Here is an 18652-nt window from a genome sequence, read left to right as displayed (position 1 = left end):
GCTGGAAGTCACAGGAGAAGCGTTTTTGCCCTCCTTGCTGGGCTTCATACTCGCACCTCGACGGGGTTCACCTTCCTCCTCCAAAGTGCAGCCTCAAAATAGCCGATGACACATTTTTCCTCTCTCCCTGCAGCGCTTCGGCATGAATCCACCGGGAGTCCTGACGTACCAGAGCGACATCTCGAGTTGTGACACAGTTCTTACAGACCACCACGATGAATGTGTGTGGCACTGGTGAGGATCTTTAATGGATGTCTAAATTTTTCTTTTTAGACTTGAAAAGTGGTCAATTAAATTTATTAATTAAAAAAAATCCATATTACTTGTATAAACAACACGGATTTCTATGTGATTGAGTTAGTGCAACGTTGTATATTTTCATAATTAAAAGTAAGAAAAAAACACTCTGACCGTGTATTGTGGACTCAAACGCTTCAAAGTGCTCCGGACTCCGTTTTTCTCCAATTAACTTTATGCTCCGGACTCCGTTTCCCACAAAGCACTGCACCCTCGTGTCGTCATTACCTCGCGACCCAGCGTGTGCATGTCTAGGTTGAGCTTGTTTCGCTATTTACAAGCGTCTCTATCGCCTAAATTCCTGTGTTGGGATCAGTACGTCGCATATCCCGTTTGTTTGGCTTATTAGCACTTACTTACAAAGAAGACAACACGGAAACGCTTTTCTGCCGAGTGGTCTGCGTGGAGAGGGAAAATGACCTTACCCGACAAAGAACTGTCGGACATGTTTCGGCTCAACGCGTCACTGATGTTTAAAGAAAGCTGCCCAGAGGCGTCGCGATTTTTCCTGTAAGAAACTCTTACTTACTCTTACTATGTGCATCATCAGATTTCACCCTTGCAGATTAGCATTGTGTGTAGCAACAAATTGTTTTTTACTATTACGTATAAAGGCGTCAAGTGTCAACTACGCTTGTTTTTGGCGCTCCCGGGTGTCCGTTTCTTGTATTGTAGCCTTAGTCGTGTTGCCGGACATCAGGGGGTCGGCAACCTTTAGTGTTAAAAGAGCCATTAAACATCTTAAACTTTTTATCTTAAAATTTTACCTGTTTGTTACAACAGCAGAATTCAACTAACAGAAATGCAGAGTATATTTGTAGGCCTACTTTGTAATCATTGCAACACTGAACCAAATAGGCTGGTTTGAGTTGCTCCAGTGTTTGTATAAAATTAAAAGAAAACGTAGCCGACTTTAACATAAACAAGCCCATCAGAGTTTGAATAGCTGCATATCATTGTCCGCTGTAGATCATTTACATCACTTGAATCATCATAAGCAAGCTTGCACAGATTGAATGTCATCAATTTGGCCACTGGTAAAGTTTGCTGCCATTCTATTGGTCCTCTTCCTCAGTGTCTTTGCAGAGAGGAACATTTCTTTCATTTTCTGAACAATTAATAACTTGATGCTGTTTTATAATTTGGAGACTAGATATTTTTATTGATTCTTTTGTTTATTCTCCATCTGTGAACGGCTTCCTCCTCCTTACGATCTCCAGTGCAGTCACAACACTCCTGGTCAAAATCTCAAGACCAGTTGAAAAATTGCTAGAATTTGCATTTTGCACATTTGGATCTTAATGATGTTTTAAGTAGAGCTATAATATGCAAAAACAAGAAGGGGGAGTGAGACAAAAAACATTTGGAATTAGTAATTTAAACAAAACAAAAAAAAACGAAATAGGTTATTTAAAATACTGCATGTCATATTTAAAAATACTAAAATACTTTTAGGGCAGGACTAAGCATTTGACATGGTTAGATCAATTTGTGGTGTGATTTATGATTTTTTTTTTTATAACAAACTGTCTTCGGCGTAATTAATGTATTGATGGTCCCTAGTATAAACAACCAGTAGTTAGAGCAGCACTTCCTGTGCGAGCAGTGGCAGAGCCAGACATTTTTCATTTGGGTGGCCAAGGTGAGAGCATTACTCACATGGGGTGACAATAAGTTGATACAGTACCTCAAATGTCTAGATGGCCAGTGGGGTGGCCGGAGAGTGACCAAGGGTGGCCACAGCCATCACGTAGCTCCGCCACTGCGCGCGAGCTCCCCGCACAATGACACAGCAGTCCGGGCACCGTGAGGAGGAAGTACCGCTGTAGCTACGGAGCCGAATATCCAACGTGAAACCACCTTCAGCACGGTACACCGCGGACATGTCTGCATGGTGGTGTTGTGATTTCTTGTTCTTGTGGTTGGCGGGAGTCGAGTGGCAACCGGCTTTGAGGTGCGTTATTACCGCACCTACCATGTCGGAGTGTGGCCCAATGCTACGAATGTGATACAGCGACCAGATCAGCCCGATCTCGTGGCGGATGTTCAGGATTGGGATCGGCTGCCGATCCGCTGTATTTGTGAAGATCGGATAATATCGGCCTCCGCCACGAGATCGGGCCGATCCGGTTGACGTATCACGTTCGTAACTCTGAGCCACACTCCCACATGGTAGGTGCAGTAACGTGCCTCAAAACTGGTTGCCACTCGACTCGCGCCACCCACTAGAAGAAGAAAACGTGGTTGCACGGGAAATGCCACTCTGCCGCTTATAATTGGGACTGCACCATCACCAACATGTCGAAACGGCAGCGAAAATCCTTGGAAACCTCTCTGTTACGGAGCGTGAATGGAAGACAGCGGGTTTCACTTGCGTAGTTTAGCTAGTGCCCCCGTGTGCGTGTGTGTGTGTGTGTGTGTGTGTGTGTGTGTGTGTGTGCGCACGCACGACTCAGACTAGATGAGGATATTTTCACCGTGTTGTGTTTTACTGCTTTAATGTAAGAACCATTTTACAATGCGCACTGACGACGTGCAGGTTCTGAGTGAAAAAAGACGAGTGGCACGTTTATTCTTGCACCCAGCGCATTTCAACCGCCAGCCGCCATTCTCAACACACACAACACATTGCGGAGAGCGGAACGAATAAGAGCGCTCTTTGTCACATTTGTGTAATTGTGTCAATTGTGTCATTAAAATATGTTGCATTAATAACGCGATTGGAATTACATCGGCGACTACGTCTTCCTCGACCACAAGCATGGGCATTACAGTTTGCTGAAGATGTTGTAGCAATATGTGCTGAGGCTGACATCCCATTAGAAAAGTTAGCTAAGCTACAATACATCCATTTCTCAATGACTGGATGAAATGGGCCAATGATCTATTGCATCAATAAATGGAAGGATTTTTGCATTTTATTCACTAACCCAAATACGTGGAAAAGGTAAAAAACTGAATGCTAAAAAATTTAAACGGAATTTGGTAAAAAAAATAAAACTGATTTCATAGGGCCCTAAGAGAGTTTGTTAAAAAAATGTCATATTCTAAATCACACCACAAATTGATATATAACCATGTCAAATGATTAGTCCTACCCTAAAAGTATTTTGCACGCCCGTGTTTTCCAATTGTATCTTTTATTGAATGGACTTTTATTGGATCTTTTGTTGGATTAGGGACCTGACTCACATCGGTTGGTTACAAAAGCCAAACAATATTGTTGGTCAAGCAATACTTTGGTTGCATTATTTGTAATGCTTTGAAGAGCTATTTTCATTACCATATTCAATTCCACATATGTTTCTAATAGAAGGTTGTTATTATAAAAAAAAAAGGTATTGGATCGCACGGTGGTCTAGTGGTTAGCATGTTGGCCACACAGTCACAGTCTGGAGATCGGGAAGATCTGGGTTCGATTCTCCCCTTGGTCATTTCTGTGTGGAGTTTGCATGTTCTCCCCGTGCGTGCGTGGGTTTTCTCCAGGTTCCTCCCACATTCCAAAAACATTCATGTTAGGTTAATTGGTGATTCTAAATTGTCCATAGCAGGGGTCACCAACGTTTTTCCTTGTGAGAGCTACTTTTACTAAATGAAAATGGCCAAGAGCTACTCATTTTTGTAACATTTATTTTCAGAGCTTATTTTAAACCCAAACAAAGCAAATATGCTTGTTTTACCAGAACATGAACAAAATGCTGGTGTCCACAACTCACATTTTGTATTTCAGAATGCATTTCTTTCTACTGTTCTTTCATTATGAACTGAAAACCTGAATGAAAAGCAGGCTTGCGGGCACCTCATGTGGTCGTGGGGGGCTACCTGGTGCCCGCGGGCACCACGTTGGTGACCCCTGGTCCATAGGTATGAATGTGAGTGTGAATGGTTGTTTGTCTATATGTGCCCTGCGATTGGCTGGCGACCAGTTCAGGGTGTACCCTGCCTGTCGCCCGAAGTCTGCTGGGATGGGCTCCAGCATGCCCCCGCGACCATAATGAGGAGAAGCGGTACAGAAAATGAAGGAATGAATGAATGGATTGGCAAGACTTAAAAAAAAAAAAAAACGGGACATCACTAATGCCAGTGTTTTCATGTAGTAAACCATGCTTGTTGACTTTGCAGTGCATTCATAATAGCAGCAGAATGTTGACGGTGCTGCACACTTACAAAGTAATTAGACAGGACAGATAAGCCCAGCACATGACGGCGTCGTCTTCCAGGACTGTGCTGATAGCATCACCCGCCCTCGGCCCGCATGCGTATCGTCTGTGCACATCGCTGGCTGCTAAACGTGCACTTAAAAGGACATGCATGACAAGTATGTTAATAAGCAGTGGATGTGGGCTGACTCGCTCACTCACCCGGGGGTCGCTTGGGGGGAAAATTGGATTGTGAGGAAAAGAAAATTCCCGGAGATTCTGGCCTCAGTTCATTTCATAGGTGTCTAGTTACCTCAGCCAAGGACGTGACCGTATGTGATCTGTTTGTTTGCGAGCAGGATTACAGATTCAAGAATGTTTTTTCCCCACTTTTGTGCCAAGATCTGCCGGCATATTTTAGTATTTTATTTAAGGTTATACACATACAGTGTCAGTGTTTCCCACAGGGCCGCATCTATAAATGTGTTTTTCCGGTCAAGCTGCCGTGACATCTTAATAAAACCCGTTTAATGCTGCCACAGATGATTAAATTGGCAGGGATCAAAGCGCGAGTGGGTCCGATTCATGGAAAATTTGTCACAAATCTTCCTCTATCCTGATTGAGTGGCGTCTGTGTACCTTCTCACCTTCGTGGCTGCAGAGCATCAACAAAAAGCTCGCTGGCAGCAGCCAGCCGCCAGCGGGTCAACTCCAGATTAACTCTGACCTCCAAACAACATCCAGGTCTGACTGCACGTGCCGTAAAAAAAAAAGAAAAGAAAAAGCTCTTCATTGATTCAAGGCCGCAGCTACTTTTAGTGGGACTTAGTGGTGGCTTAGATCAATGAGAGCACAGTATGTCATTGCTGGCGCTCCGTAAGCAGGAGGCACTCTTGCTGTCCCAAAGACAGCTGAGATATTTTTGGGGAGTTGCCATGTATTGTTTGGCAGAGACCCATTTGGCTCACGCTTTTTTTTTATGAAAGGCGTTTGTATCCAGGATCTTCGTCATCCTTGGACACACGGCTTTGATTTCTAGTCTGGCTTCTACCACCGTCGGCTTTGTTCTTCTTATTAAAAACATGGCTGGGACTGTACTTCCACCAAACCATTCACTCTTTTTAAGAGCCTACCGAGAAAAACTCAAATCAAAGAACATCTATATGACAGGAGCACGCTGCTGTTTTTAAGTAGCTATTGCAAAAACGCATGTTAGAGATCCTCTATATGACAGGAGCGCTCAGCTGTTTTAAGGGACCTACTGCAAAAATGCTAGTCAAAGATCATCTATATGGCAAGATTGCTCTGCTATTTTTAAGAAACTACTGTTAGTCAAAGATCCTGACGGGAGAGCTCTGCTGTTGCTAGTCAAACATTTTGCTGTTTTTAAAGTTATCTGACACGAGCACTTTGCCGTTTTGAAGGGCCTACTGTTCTTCCTAAGGAGCTACTACTGGTCAAAGATCTTCTCTATAAGAGCATTTTGGTGTTTTTAAAGTGACAGGAGCGTTTTGCTGTTTTTAAGGATCTACTGCAAAAACGCTAGCCAAAGATGCTCTATATGACAATAGGGCTCTTGTGCTTTTGAGCATCTGCTGCTTGTCAGAGATCCTCTCAGTGAGAGGAGTGCTCTGCTGTTTTTAAGAAGCTGCCGCTAGTCAAAAATCCTTCACACACTCCTGATCAAAATCTTAAGACCAGCTGAAAAATTGCTAGAATTAGCATTTTGCACATTTGGATCTTAATGAGGTTTTATGTAGATCTACAATATGCAAAAACAAGAAGGGGGAGTGAGACAAAAAGCATTTTGAAAAAGTTATTTTATTGAAAACAACAATTAAACTGAAATAGGCTGTTTATCAGCTGATCAAAAGTTTAAGACCACAGGCTTTAAAAGCCAAAATCTGCTCAAAATGTTCATTTTCGGTCAGGCATTCACACTGTCATGCCCTCCTTATGGTAAAGCTAAGAAGCTTTCTCTTCTTGAACGTGGTGGGATTGTGGAGCTGCATAAGCAAGGCCTCTCGCAGCGTGCCATGGCTGCTGAGGTTGGGTGCAGGAAATCAGTCATTCTACATTTTTAGAAAGATCCTGAGCATTATGGAACAAAAAAGTCAAGTGGTAGACCCAAAAAAATCACACCTGCACTGAGCCGTGGGATCCGATTGGCTGTCCATCAAGACACAGGGCGGTCTTCCACCCACTTTAAGGTCCTTACTGGTGCCGACTGCAGCACAATAACCATCAGACGGCATCTGAGGGAAAAGGGTTAAAAAAACGAAAAAAGGAATTCAAAGACCTCGTCTCCTTCAACGCCACAAAAGTGCCCGTTTAGACTTTGCCAGGCAGCATCAAACATGGGACATTGAAAGGTGGACAAAAGTTTTATTCTCTGATGAGAAAAAATGTAACCTTGACGGTCCAGATGGCTTCCAACGTTACTGGCATGACAAGGAGATCCCACCTGAGATGTTTTCTACCCGGCACAGTGGAGGGGGGTCCATCATGGTGTGGGGTGCTTTTTCAGTCAGTGGAACACCGGAGCTTCAGGTGGTGCAGGGTCGTCAAACGGATGCAGATGTTGCAGCGGGCATCCCTCATGACTGAGGGCCCTCGTCTGTGTGGTAACAGCTGGGTTCTTCAACAGGACAACGCTGCAGTTCACAACGCTCGCTTGACCAAGGACTTCTTCAGGGAGAATAACATCACTCTTGGACCATCCTGCATGTTCCCCTCATTTAAATCCCATAGAGAACATTTGGGGATGGATGGCAAGGGAAGTTCCAGACAGTTGATGCCCTTGGTGAAGCCATCTTCACCACTTGGAGCAATGTTCCCACGAGCCTCCTGGAAACACTCGCATCAAGCATGCCCAAAGCCCTTTTTGAAGTGATGAACAAGAACGGTGGAGCTCCTCATTACTGAGTCCTACTAAGAACATTTTTTGTTCTGGTTTGGAGAGTTTTTTGCTATTTTTTGAGCGATGGTCTTAAACTTTTTTTTTTGTTTAAATTACAATGTCCAAATGTTTTTTGTCTCCCTCACCCTCCTTTTTTTGCACATTGTAGCTCTACTTTAAAAACTCATTAAGATCCAAATGTGCAAAATGCAAATTCTAGCAATTTTTCAACTGGTTTTAAGATTTTGATCAGGAGTTTATGACAGGAGCGCTCTGCTGTTCTTAGGGATCAATTGCTAGTCAAAGATCTTCTATCTGACAAGAGCGTTTTGGTGTGTTTAATGTGACAGGAGCGTTTTGCTGTTTTTCAGGATATGCTGCTAGTCAAAGATCCTCTAAATGACAGGAGTGCTCTGCTGTTTTTGATGATCTACTGCACGTCAAACATCCTATAAATGAGAGGAATGCTGTGCTGATTTTAAGGACCTACTGCAAAAATACTAGTCAAAGATCCTTGCAAAGATCTCTGCAAAAACGTGCTTTGTGGTTTAGAACTGGACTTGTGGGTGTAATATTATTCATTATTCCTCTTCTCTGCAAACTTGCATAAAATGTTCAATTATTGTGACAAATTTTTTTCTTTCTTGTCCTTCTCTCCCCCAGCAAGCAGCATCTCACATGCATGGGTAAGTCAGAGATGGTTTTTGTGTGTTTGAGTCGTCGTAGAAGAGAAAGCAGTAGTAAATAGGACACGGCCAGCAGCTGGTCAGTGTTGATACACCCCAGTAAGCACACACCCACACACCCACACACACACACACACACACACACACACACACACACACACACACACGCACACACAGTCCAGCAGCTGTCTTGGCGCCATAAATCCACGCGAGTAGCCAGTGATGTGCTGCGATATCAACTGATATGAGTGTTGCCTGAAATAGTGGCATGCTGTCACTGTTTTTTTCCCCTTGGAGATGTCTAACATCTTTGAATGCTGCCAATTGGAAAGGCTACACGTTTGCTACACGTTTTCTATCTCCCCAGCGACACAAAAGGACAACTCATTCCCTGCGTTGGACAAAACCGCCGCGTGTGAGCACTGCTACCAGTGGCTGCGGCCCGACAACCACCGCGTGAGGCTGCGGCCCAAGAGGCGGCCATCTTTGAGGGTGCAGAGGGTCCTACGCAGGAGAGCCAGGGGGAAAACGCTGAGCCTGGTGCAGAGACGTCTGCTGAACCGCTTCCAGAAGTCAACCTCAGTCCTGGTAAGTTGCACAAAGAAGTCATTCCACTGTTTCTAATGGAATACGAGCATTTTTGGCGACAGCCAGACTCAGCCTCTCCGGGTGTACTGGCCTGTCTCCTGGTGTCTCTTCCACACTCTTGACAGTCGTCCAACATGTGGCAAAGCTGCGCAGAGCTGTCTTAAAGCCGTGATCTCTCCCCTTGCTCGTTTGTCAACATAGCTGTGCGCGAACGTTTTCCTCACTTGACTTCCTTGTAAACCGATACCCACCCAATCGCCTCCTCACCAAGTATTTTTAGACTCCTTGGCAGACCAGCCGCCTGCCACAGCGCATGTTTAGGGGCCAACAAGCCAAGGCACAGGCATGCGACACCCCGTCCACCTATGCTGGACTTCCTTTGGCTAGTTGGCTCCACGCCGAAGACTACGTTAACGCGACAAGGCTGTCAGTGATGCCCCCCCAAGCCCAACAGCCGTGCTTAACGTCCCCTCGTCTCCTCTTAAACGACGAGAGGCGTGGGCTCTTAAACGGCTTAGCGGCGGAATCTACTGCGGTACACTGGTAGCACTTTACAACTTGCAAACTGCCTCAGCAACAGTTGCGTCATACACGCCGTCCTGCTCGCTAACTGTCACTCACGGGATGTAGACGAGCAATCTATCGGAGGACTTTCAGGACTCGTTTTTATTTTAGTATTTATTTTATTTTGAGTTTAGAGTTGAAAAAAGTACATTTCATACAGAATGAAAAATGTCCTTGTAATATTTTCAAGAAATGGTGATGAAATGTGCTACACATCATGTAAAAACGCAACGCAAACAATAGTTAGCAGATAGATTTTGCATCAAGAATTAATTTATTTTTTTATACAGTCATCCGTGTGTTAAGTATATTTAATTAGTCGAACACGCTTATGCTGACAACCCGTCGATATTAACCAGCTCATCTCGTCCGACTCCGTGTTCTTCTTCGTACTAAAAAGTACCCACTAAATTCCACATCAACAACCCTCTGTCAGTGTAAAGTGAGGATGTGGGTGGGCCATGCAGGGACATTTTTAATTTTCCACAAGAAAAACTACATCTCCGCTTTGTCATATACAGTAGGTGATTAAATATCAACTTCAATCATTGCTGTTTTTCCCAATTTTGTCTGTTTTTTCCAAGTATTTCAACTTTTTGCTTAAAATTTTTTTGTACATTTTCTCTTCATAATATTATGACATTATTCCCATAATATTTTGACTTTATTCCCATAATGGCTTTCTCCCCACCCTAATACTACAAAATTTACAACTTTTGTTTTGTTGTTTGTTTCTCATATTTTGACTTAAATAAATTATTACGTCTTTTTTTAATATTCAACTCTATGCTAGAAAATGAGATTTTTTTTCCCCATAATATTAACATTTTATGCTCATAAAATTGCCAATTTTATCTCTTTAGTTTATGACTTTTTTCTGTTAATATTTTGACCTTATTCTCCTATTTTTTTCAATTTCTGCTGCTGTTATTAAACATTTTTCAAATATTACAAATTCAGTTTTTTTCTTGTAATTATGGCTTAAATAATAACATCTTTTTTTCCACACAAAATTCTGACTTTTTCTCGGAATACACTTTTTTTCTCTTAATATTATTACTTTATTTCTGTAAAATTATTGCTGATATTTCATTTTTGCAGGTTTTTTTTTTCAGTTTTCTTGTGAAGTTATATTTTCTGAATGTGCCGCGAAATAATGAAAAAACAGTCACGAGCTGCAAATGGCCCTCGGGCCGCACTTTGGACACACCCTGGGTTAGCCAGTTGACATGCGCGTTTTGAGGCCAAATTTGATGAGCAAAACTGACGACGATTGGTCAAAACGTGTGGGGAAATTGCAGGGATTGGACAAAGTACAGAAGCCGCGCATAATTTGTGGGAATTGGTTGAATTGGCACTAAATCCTGGAGAGTGTGCAAAGTATATGATAGTGGCACCCCCACTGCAAAAAAAAGGCTGGACACCCCTGGTTTGAAGCATTGCATTCATTATGCAAGGTTGTTTACGAGCGATGCTCCGATCGATTAGTATCGGCCGATTTCCATAAAAAACACGTGATTGGCATATGCCAAGAAATGCCTTTTTAAAGACAATCACAAAAACCAATTGGCGTGTGGCGGCAAACCCTAGATGCGTGCTGTATCACGTAGGGTTGCCAACGCCCATATTGACACAATGGACACACTTTGTCCCGTCTTGCCACGAGAATCAGCCTGTCTTCTGGCTTCAGTTTGACAGCTTGACACAGACTACGCCAATCCATGCCAGCGTGCTTGATCACTCCCTTATCAAACCTGTTGCTGTTCCACTTTTCTTGCATCTTTGTTGACATGCTTTGCCTCGCTGTCACCGGCAGCAGCTAGCTAGCTAAAGTTATCATCCTAGGTTCTTGTCTTCGGATTCCAAATGTGATTTTTTTTTTAACCACAGTGACATTTTGTTTTTAAAACAAACAAGCAATGCAGTTAGTTTGGAGCTTGTTTTTGTCCCATATATATACACACACAATACACTCCTGATCAGTGAATCCATGTGATTGGTGTTGGTATCAGCCGATCTCACTCATGGATGACTGATATCAGAAATGGCAGCATGAAACCCTGATTGGAGCATCCCTATTGTGTACTAAAACAAGGGCTAGCTTCTCTCGTTTGAGTGTAGTGCACTACTTGGCCAGCAGAGGCGCTGTTGAGTCCCTTGTAATGAGTGTGCTGTTGAAAGAAGCCGGATTCACACTATAGCACAACTCCTCCAAGTTCAGTACAACGCTTGCATCGAAATAGGAGTTCAGAACGTGCAGTTCAGAACCATGCATGCTGTGAGTGTGTTTAGGCTCTGCGGTATATATGTCCCTCCCCTGGGTGCTTTGTGCGGCGTGTGATGTCATTTATCTTTTCTCTGAAGGGTTGCGGGTGAGATTATCTTGTAATAGCTGTGCTCATTAGTTGGGTCGGAGACAGAGGCTAAGACCATAAATGGAAGCATCCTCCTCCTTGCCGCCGTCCTTGAGCGCAGGATTTATTCTTCCCAGCAGAGTTGTTTGTCACAGGAGAGACTACTCTTGTGTGCGTTCATGCAAATGGATGTTTACCGAAGGTGGCGTATGATGTCGCACGCCACACAGGCTCAGCCAACCGCTGCAAAACCCAAACAATCGTTTTCCTGGAAGAGCCATTTCTTTCCTTTAAGCGGCGTGAGGTCAACCTCTCTTTGCAATTTATGCCACCGCTTCTTCTTGACCTCACTCACCACCGCCAGCCATTTAGTCATTTTCCAACCACCCCCTTCATTCCGTAACAGCACTGCTCTCATCCTGCCAGCATCTCACCGTTTTATTCGTCTGTGGGAGAGCACCGGGGGATGTCAACAATTGATGCTTGATCTCAGCAATGCGGCTTGCAGCACCTTGGCGGTGGCGACAGGAAGATGAGTTGGGGAGTGTGGAGGCGCAACAACAGCAATGGTGGCCTCCTGCGTGTGTGTTTTTAGATAGGATGCAGAAGAGCTTCAACTGGAAGTGCCAACACTCACGTGCTAGCTATTCCCAGCATGTTATCATGGCCACAGGTTGGTGCCAGCTGGGTCGGTCACAGATTCCCCTCAGGGAATCTTTGAATCCGTCAGCATAAGCAAAGCGGGCACAGTTAAAGCCGGAGAACGTGCCGCTACGCCTCGGCAGCGCTTCTCCGCTAATAAAAGTCAGTGGGCCCCACGGTGCTTGGCCGAAGATTAACCGCTGGCACCGCGCTGGGGACGGGTGGGCGAGCGATTTACGGCACGTCCCCGCGCTGTAACTGATCCTGTCAACACGAGCCTCATTCATGGAATTATCCCCGCGGCATGTGTCAGCACGACCACACGGGAGTGCCCATCCGGATCTTAATTGCGTCCGGTTGTCAGCGATTTCAAAGTTCCCTCCTTTAACAGGACCTCAGCAGTTTGTTTGTTTGTTAGCGAGCAGGCTGACGCTTGTTGCCGTACGTTGGGCATAGTGAGCGGCGTCGGTACGGCAGCACTGTTGTCGCCCACCGTTCTTGGTGGACATTTTACTCACGTTGAGGGTCACCAAATGTGGAAATGCGATTGAGAAGTGAGTGACAGGAGTGGAGGTTAAGCAGTATAAAGCGTTTATTCTTCGCTGAACAACAAACAACAACCACTTAACTTCTTAGTCGCTAACAACAATCACATGACTCGGAAACAGAAGTTTGTGGAAAGGTGCCACCTGCACATACACCTGAAACATAATTTAACATTACAAGTTAAAAAAACATTTATGCTGTGACCTTCTTTTTGCCACTTTAATTGCATTTGTTTTTTTTACCCAGGAAATATCTATTATGTTGTGACTTGAGTTGCAGCATTAGCCACAGTAGACTGCACTGAGAACAGCATTTTATTTATTTAGGTTTTATTTAGAAAGATGTCAGTTACTTTTATTTATTTGATGTATGTTCCACCTTCATACTGTCAAATTACATGGTTTAAAAATGACTTACATTTTTTTGTCATTTAAATACTGTAGATATTTTAAAATAACACAAAACAACAGATTTTAAAGCTGTAATTATAATACTGTCAAACCGGGATATTTATGCCCAAGGTAAGCATACCGACAAGAATGGAAATGCTCCATGCAAGAACTGTCCTTCATCATGAATCGCAAATTAGCCTAGACCATGTATATATACTACATATGTGTGTAGATATATATACTGTGTGTGTGTGTGTGTAATAATACATACATATATACGTATATATATATATATATATATATATATATATATATATATATATATATATATATATATATATATATATATATATATATATATATATATATTATACACATATACAGGGTGTATAAAAAGTAGACGCCAAAAAGTAGCCACTAAAGTTACAATTTAATATTTTCACAAAGTTTCTTTATTTGCATATGTTGGTATGGACATCATCCTTCACTCCATACCAAAACTTATTGCATAATTGCATGCATGACTGAACACAAGGCCAAATTCCTCCAAAAAATGAAAGGGTTAAAATATAAGGAAAACTCAAACTGTGATGCAAAATGAGAATTTTTGTTCTTCTACGCTGCGATACCCAGATTATTGTCGGAAATGGTTTCATTGTCGGACCGTACTTTATCCGCAACAGCATCAACGGTGATGATTATCTCCGAATGTTGAATGAGCATGTCGTTGGTAGAAAAAACACCTCTGGATATCTTTGGAGATTGATTGGACTTTGCTAAACCTTTGTTGGCAGCTAATCGCTCTCTCCAGCACTGGCGTTACAGTTGCTTGCATCTGCTCCTGTTGAATTCAAGTGTAAACTGTCCTTGAGACTTCTAGACTTATTTCACAGCTTTTACAATAAAAGAATCTGGGAAGACTTTCTCCCCGTGAAAGAGCCGGTCTGAACAGTATCAAAATGTAATCTTCTCTTTACATTTGACCCTTTTGCTCTATTTTTTCAATTGTTGCTGTGTTTCTTGATTTAATTTTATTTCAACAATGTTCCGCGGACAAAAAAAAAAAAAAAAAGAAGCCACGGGGTGCACTTTAGACACCCTGGGGCTGCATATTTACGCTTCAGCCCTCACGGTCCCGCAAATTTGCTGATTTTTCATCAAATAATTTCTTCTTTGTAGGAAAGTAGGACGTTTTTTTCTGCATTCACCCTAAGTTGGTAATATAGAGTACCGTATTATAAAGTATTATAAAATATGTGATAATACAACTAAAGGTGGTTCTCGGATAACTCCCGTGACACTTTGAAAGGACCTAATTCTATTACTCACGCTACTCGTGTTGCCCCCAACCACCACCGCCACCACCGTCCCCTCTTGGGTGGTATCGTGCTGCCAAGGTCGACGAACCAGCCCGCCCACTGACCCGCTGCACAGGGTGAAAGACAGGAAGGGAGGGGACGCTATAAATAGGTGAAAGCCGAAGAATTAATGCATGTTTGTGCATGTGTGTCATTTGGCCCTTGACAGATTCTTGACAATCCTCGGAACCAGCGTTGGTACATGTGTGAGCTAGAGGCATGCATGTGACAAGGTGGCAGGAATAAACATGGTGGTACTTCCTGTTTTCACCGGACCCTGAGAAAACCTTTCAATGGTGACTTTTAAATGCTGCTCTACCGTAATACAGTATGTGCCCCTTCAACAAAAACAAAAATGATACTTGGCACAAGAAATATGCAAGAGTCAAGGTTCACTGACTCACAGGTTGACAACGTTTCAAGATTCACTGACGCACAAGTATGCAACCAAGATTCGGGTATCACTGACTCACTGGTGCTTGATGAACAGATGAGTTTCACTGACTCACCCAGTGCATACTGAAGACACGAATTTCACTCACTCATAGGTGCTTGACTGACTCACATGTACTCAACCAAGATTTGGGTATCACTGATTCATGGGTTGACAAAACTGGAGTTTCACTGACTCAGGGGTTGAGGAAGACTTGAGTTTCACTGACTTATGGTTTGTTGATGAAGATTTGAGTTTCACTCGCTCACAGGTGCTCGACTATGACTCACGGGTTGACAAAGACTCTAGCTTCACTGAGTGACTGGTAAGAACTGGAGTCAGTAAAGGGAATGGACTTTCCTATCACTAGTTGGCAGAGCTTCAGGCTTTGCCCAAGCTTTGAGGAAGGAGGTTTTTCTTCATGACGTCATAAAAAAAACTTGAAAAACGAGCTTTTGAGAGCCTCTTCTCTAAAGTGGAGCCGACATGTGAGGGTGATTATAGATTTTTATCATGTTGGGTACTCATAAACGCGTATTACTGTTACGACATCATTAAAAAGTCACTTTGGCATCACAGGAGACTTTTAATGTCATTTGGCATGGTTTTAGATGTTGTGGATACGTGGCTTGACATGAAAATTCACGTTGCAGACATCAGTTTTTGCTCACCACATTCTGCTCACCAACAAGTGCAAGCTGATGTTTTTTATTGATCCGTGTGGTCGTCCGGTCATGAGGATATTTATTGTTTATTTTTTTCTGGTAACTTCAAAAGCATCAACATTAAAAGATGTTTGTAGCTCAGAAGTGGCTTCTAAGAGGATTCCGGTTTGGGCTGACAGCTCCACACTGTCGCAGCCTTTCCCCCTCAGTGCCGGGAATGTCACCAATAAATCGACCCCTGTGACAGCGCCCTGGTCAGTCATCCTGCAGGCCACACCCCCTCCCGTGCAGAAGGGTGGGCCGGCGGCTGGGTCGCTATAAAGCGGGCCGCGCTGTGTGGCGTAGTAAACACTGGCCACGTAGGAGCAACCCAACGCCGCAGAGACACAACTGTCACAACCTTGAAATGGCTACTTTCGTGTCGGTGAGTTTTTTCGTTTTTTGCCCCCCCCCCCCCCCCCCCGCCTCGTCAGCTCTCTGGACTGTCGTGTTTGCTGACCTCCGCCTGGGTGGTCCGCTCTGACCCCGTTGGCTCTTGTGCAACTGTGGAAGGCAGTTGTGTGGATTTAAAGTTTGCAAAGAGAGCGGAGGAGACGTTTTGTGTCTGTTTCTGTGCTTTCCAAGAATAAAGGCCGACTTGTTAGCTGAGCAAGCAGACAGAAAGTCGTCCCTGCAGCTTATCCTGCTCCCGGGGGTCAGCTCATTACTGAGATTATATGCGATTGTCTCCAAATGATCTCAGCTTTATCTGCCGGTGGGAGTTAATTCCGGCGGCAATTAAATAGGAGCATTTGCCAAATGCTGCAAATGAACTTTTTTCTGCATGCAGCAGCTTTACTTTCTACTTGTGTAGATTTTTAGTTCAGCAAAGCTTTTATTTGCTGGTGAGTCATTAAAAAGTAGTGGTGATGTTATAGCGGGACACTTTTAACTTGTAGAGTTGAATTCTCATCACTTTTATGCAATAGCGTTCACCCGGAAAAGTTGGCAGACATCCACCACCCCTCTGCTCCCTTACATTATAGCATCCATGCCCTGAATAGGTGTCACTGCACAGCAACAGCCCCTGCTCTTCCTCTCATAGGCTGAATTTAAATGCATTCTCGTCCAGCTACCTTGTTGTCTGTGCAAACTATCAACTCAAACAAGCCATGAGAGACAGAGGGGGGGCGAATTTTTGAAGAAAGGTGCTCAGCTGTTCAATGAATGACTTTGTGGAGCATTCCTCAGGTGCCAAACTACAACATGGCAGCTCAGATGTTTCAGATATTTGTGGTCCTGCATCACAGGAGCCCAGGAGCCTCATTAGAAGACCCCTTTTTGCGTCTGTTGTGCTGAAACAAAAAAAAAAACACACAAAAATACAAGAAAAGAAAAGCAAATGTGTAGAACTACATACATTACCGGTCAACGGTCTGGAGACACTTTGTCATACAATAACATGAGAAAGTGTCTCCAAACATTGGACCATGGTCACGACTTATTTGCAAAAAGTGAGTAAAAATACAAGGAAAGCGAAACAAATGTTTAGAACTTCATACAAAATGCATCGAAAGCTTGATTTTAAAGTGTGTTCTTTGTGGTCCACTTCTATTTAGATGGCCACCTGCCACACTTGCAATAAGACGTCCAGGCACAGAGGCATGAACCGAGAGTTCTTGTCCACTTTGGCAAAGACCCGCAGCACTCCGGGGAGCGGCGGCAAGCACAACAAGACCCCGCAGTCGGCCAACAGAGCTGCCGCCACCATGGCCAAGAGCCCCGGCAAAGACAAGACCCCCAGCCGCACTCCCAGGTCAGCTAAGTTCTATCTTTCACCCAAGCAGGCGCGGTCGCAGCATCTGAGCTCTTCTCTCTTTTGGCTAGGTCGTCCACTTCTTCCAGCACGCCTGGATCAGCCTCCTCCTCCTCCAAGACCCCCTCCAAAGCCAAAAACTGGGTGGTGCAGCGTCTCAGCAAGATCCTCGTGCGGGAGGACAAGCCCAGCAACAAGAAGGGGAGCTTGAAGGATTTCCTCTCCTCACTTTGAGTCGCATCTTTTGCATACGTCTTCTCTTGCTAATAAGAGTTTACATACAGGAACCTACTTTTGGGTTCTGGAGGCAGCGTGGGAGAGGCTTCATTGTGCCCACCAGCTCGGCTGTACAGTAAGCCTCAACGCAGCAACCTCAGGTTTGTCTTCAGACTGCATCCTCCACAGAGCAAACGCCATTGTTGCATCTTGTGCGCCCTTAAAGGGGATGTGCATGTGGATTGTTGGAGGAATTGTTGAGTATTCATCTCTACCGCTGTATGGTGTTACGTGGGAGCGGCTCAACATGCTAATATGTAAATAGAACATTTCTGTTTCTTTCTTTCTTGACTTTTTGGCAGAATTTGTAAAGTTAGCAAATTCGCATTGCTTGATATTGTTGTTTCATCAAGGAGGTACTGTCTACTTATGTTTGTGAAGAAATAACTTGTGTTGTGTATATTTTCATTTGTTTTTTGTTTTATTTGACATAAAATGTGGAAATAAGGGTCACTGCCAACACTTTAATGTTTATTTTTTTTTATTTGTATTTTCATTGTAAATGACACAGATTTCCAAAATTACCTTTTTAGTATATACAGTATTTAAGGTAGTTGAATGCGAAGCGCTTTTTTTGTTATAACAAGCACACAATGCTGCAGGATTTTTCTTTCTCAAAGTTAGCTCCCTTTTTGTTGGTTTTGCCAGTATCATTGCATGAACATGTGAATGATGTCCAATGGAGATGTTTGTCATTTGTCTACCTGTCTTTGGACAACGTATTTTTTGTAATAAATATATGACAATCCAAATATATGTGCTGCTTTTTCTACGGTCTTTTCCTCCTTGATCGCACAGTGATGTATCATGCTTAAATACCTCAGATTTCTACTTTATGTGAAATAAAACCTCTTTAGATAGTAAAACTGTGTTGGTTATTGTCACTCTTTGTTGCCTTAAAATGAATGCATTAATATACAATCCAGGCATTAAAGCTGTAATTTATATTAGGAAAGTGTTTAATTTTTTTACCTTTATGTTTATGACAATACTTTCTTTTTAATTGACAAAAACACAA

General features: G+C 43.3%; 1 protein-coding gene across 2 annotated transcripts; it reads left to right on the top strand.

Annotated features, from left to right (window-relative positions):
• Nucleotides 1–531: 531 nt before the first annotated feature.
• c20h18orf21 (chromosome 20 C18orf21 homolog) lies at nt 532–18485 on the top strand. 2 transcript variants are annotated; one of them, XM_054764508.1, is made up of 5 exons: nt 532–807; nt 7999–8021; nt 8389–8609; nt 17162–17358; nt 17430–18485. In XM_054764508.1, the coding sequence occupies exons 1-5, from the start codon at nt 713–715 to the stop codon at nt 17590–17592; spliced, it is 699 nt and encodes a 232-aa protein (XP_054620483.1). In that variant the 5' UTR covers nt 532–712; the 3' UTR covers nt 17593–18485. The 2 variants fall into 2 exon arrangements, with proteins under 2 accessions (XP_054620483.1, XP_054620484.1); XM_054764509.1 differs by lacking the exon at nt 532–807 and adding an exon at nt 7728–7897.
• Nucleotides 18486–18652: the final 167 nt, after the last annotated feature.

Source organism: Dunckerocampus dactyliophorus, chromosome 20, assembly GCF_027744805.1.
Source record: "Dunckerocampus dactyliophorus isolate RoL2022-P2 chromosome 20, RoL_Ddac_1.1, whole genome shotgun sequence".
NCBI classification, from domain to species: domain Eukaryota; kingdom Metazoa; phylum Chordata; class Actinopteri; order Syngnathiformes; family Syngnathidae; genus Dunckerocampus; species Dunckerocampus dactyliophorus.
This window is presented reverse-complemented; position numbering and strand designations above follow the sequence as displayed.

What these genes read in the sequence shown, in the direction of transcription:
- c20h18orf21 (XM_054764508.1), top strand. Translation starts at nt 713, where the DNA reads ATGACCTTACCCGACAAAGAACTGTCGGACATGTTTCGGCTCAACGCG. An exon ending in GCAGCATCTCACATGCATGG is followed by an intron (nt 8,022 to 8,388) that starts GTAAGTCAGAGA and finishes CTATCTCCCCAG; the next exon opens with CGACACAAAAGGACAACTCA. An exon ending in ACCCCCAGCCGCACTCCCAG is followed by an intron (nt 17,359 to 17,429) that starts GTCAGCTAAGTT and finishes TCTTTTGGCTAG; the next exon opens with GTCGTCCACTTCTTCCAGCA.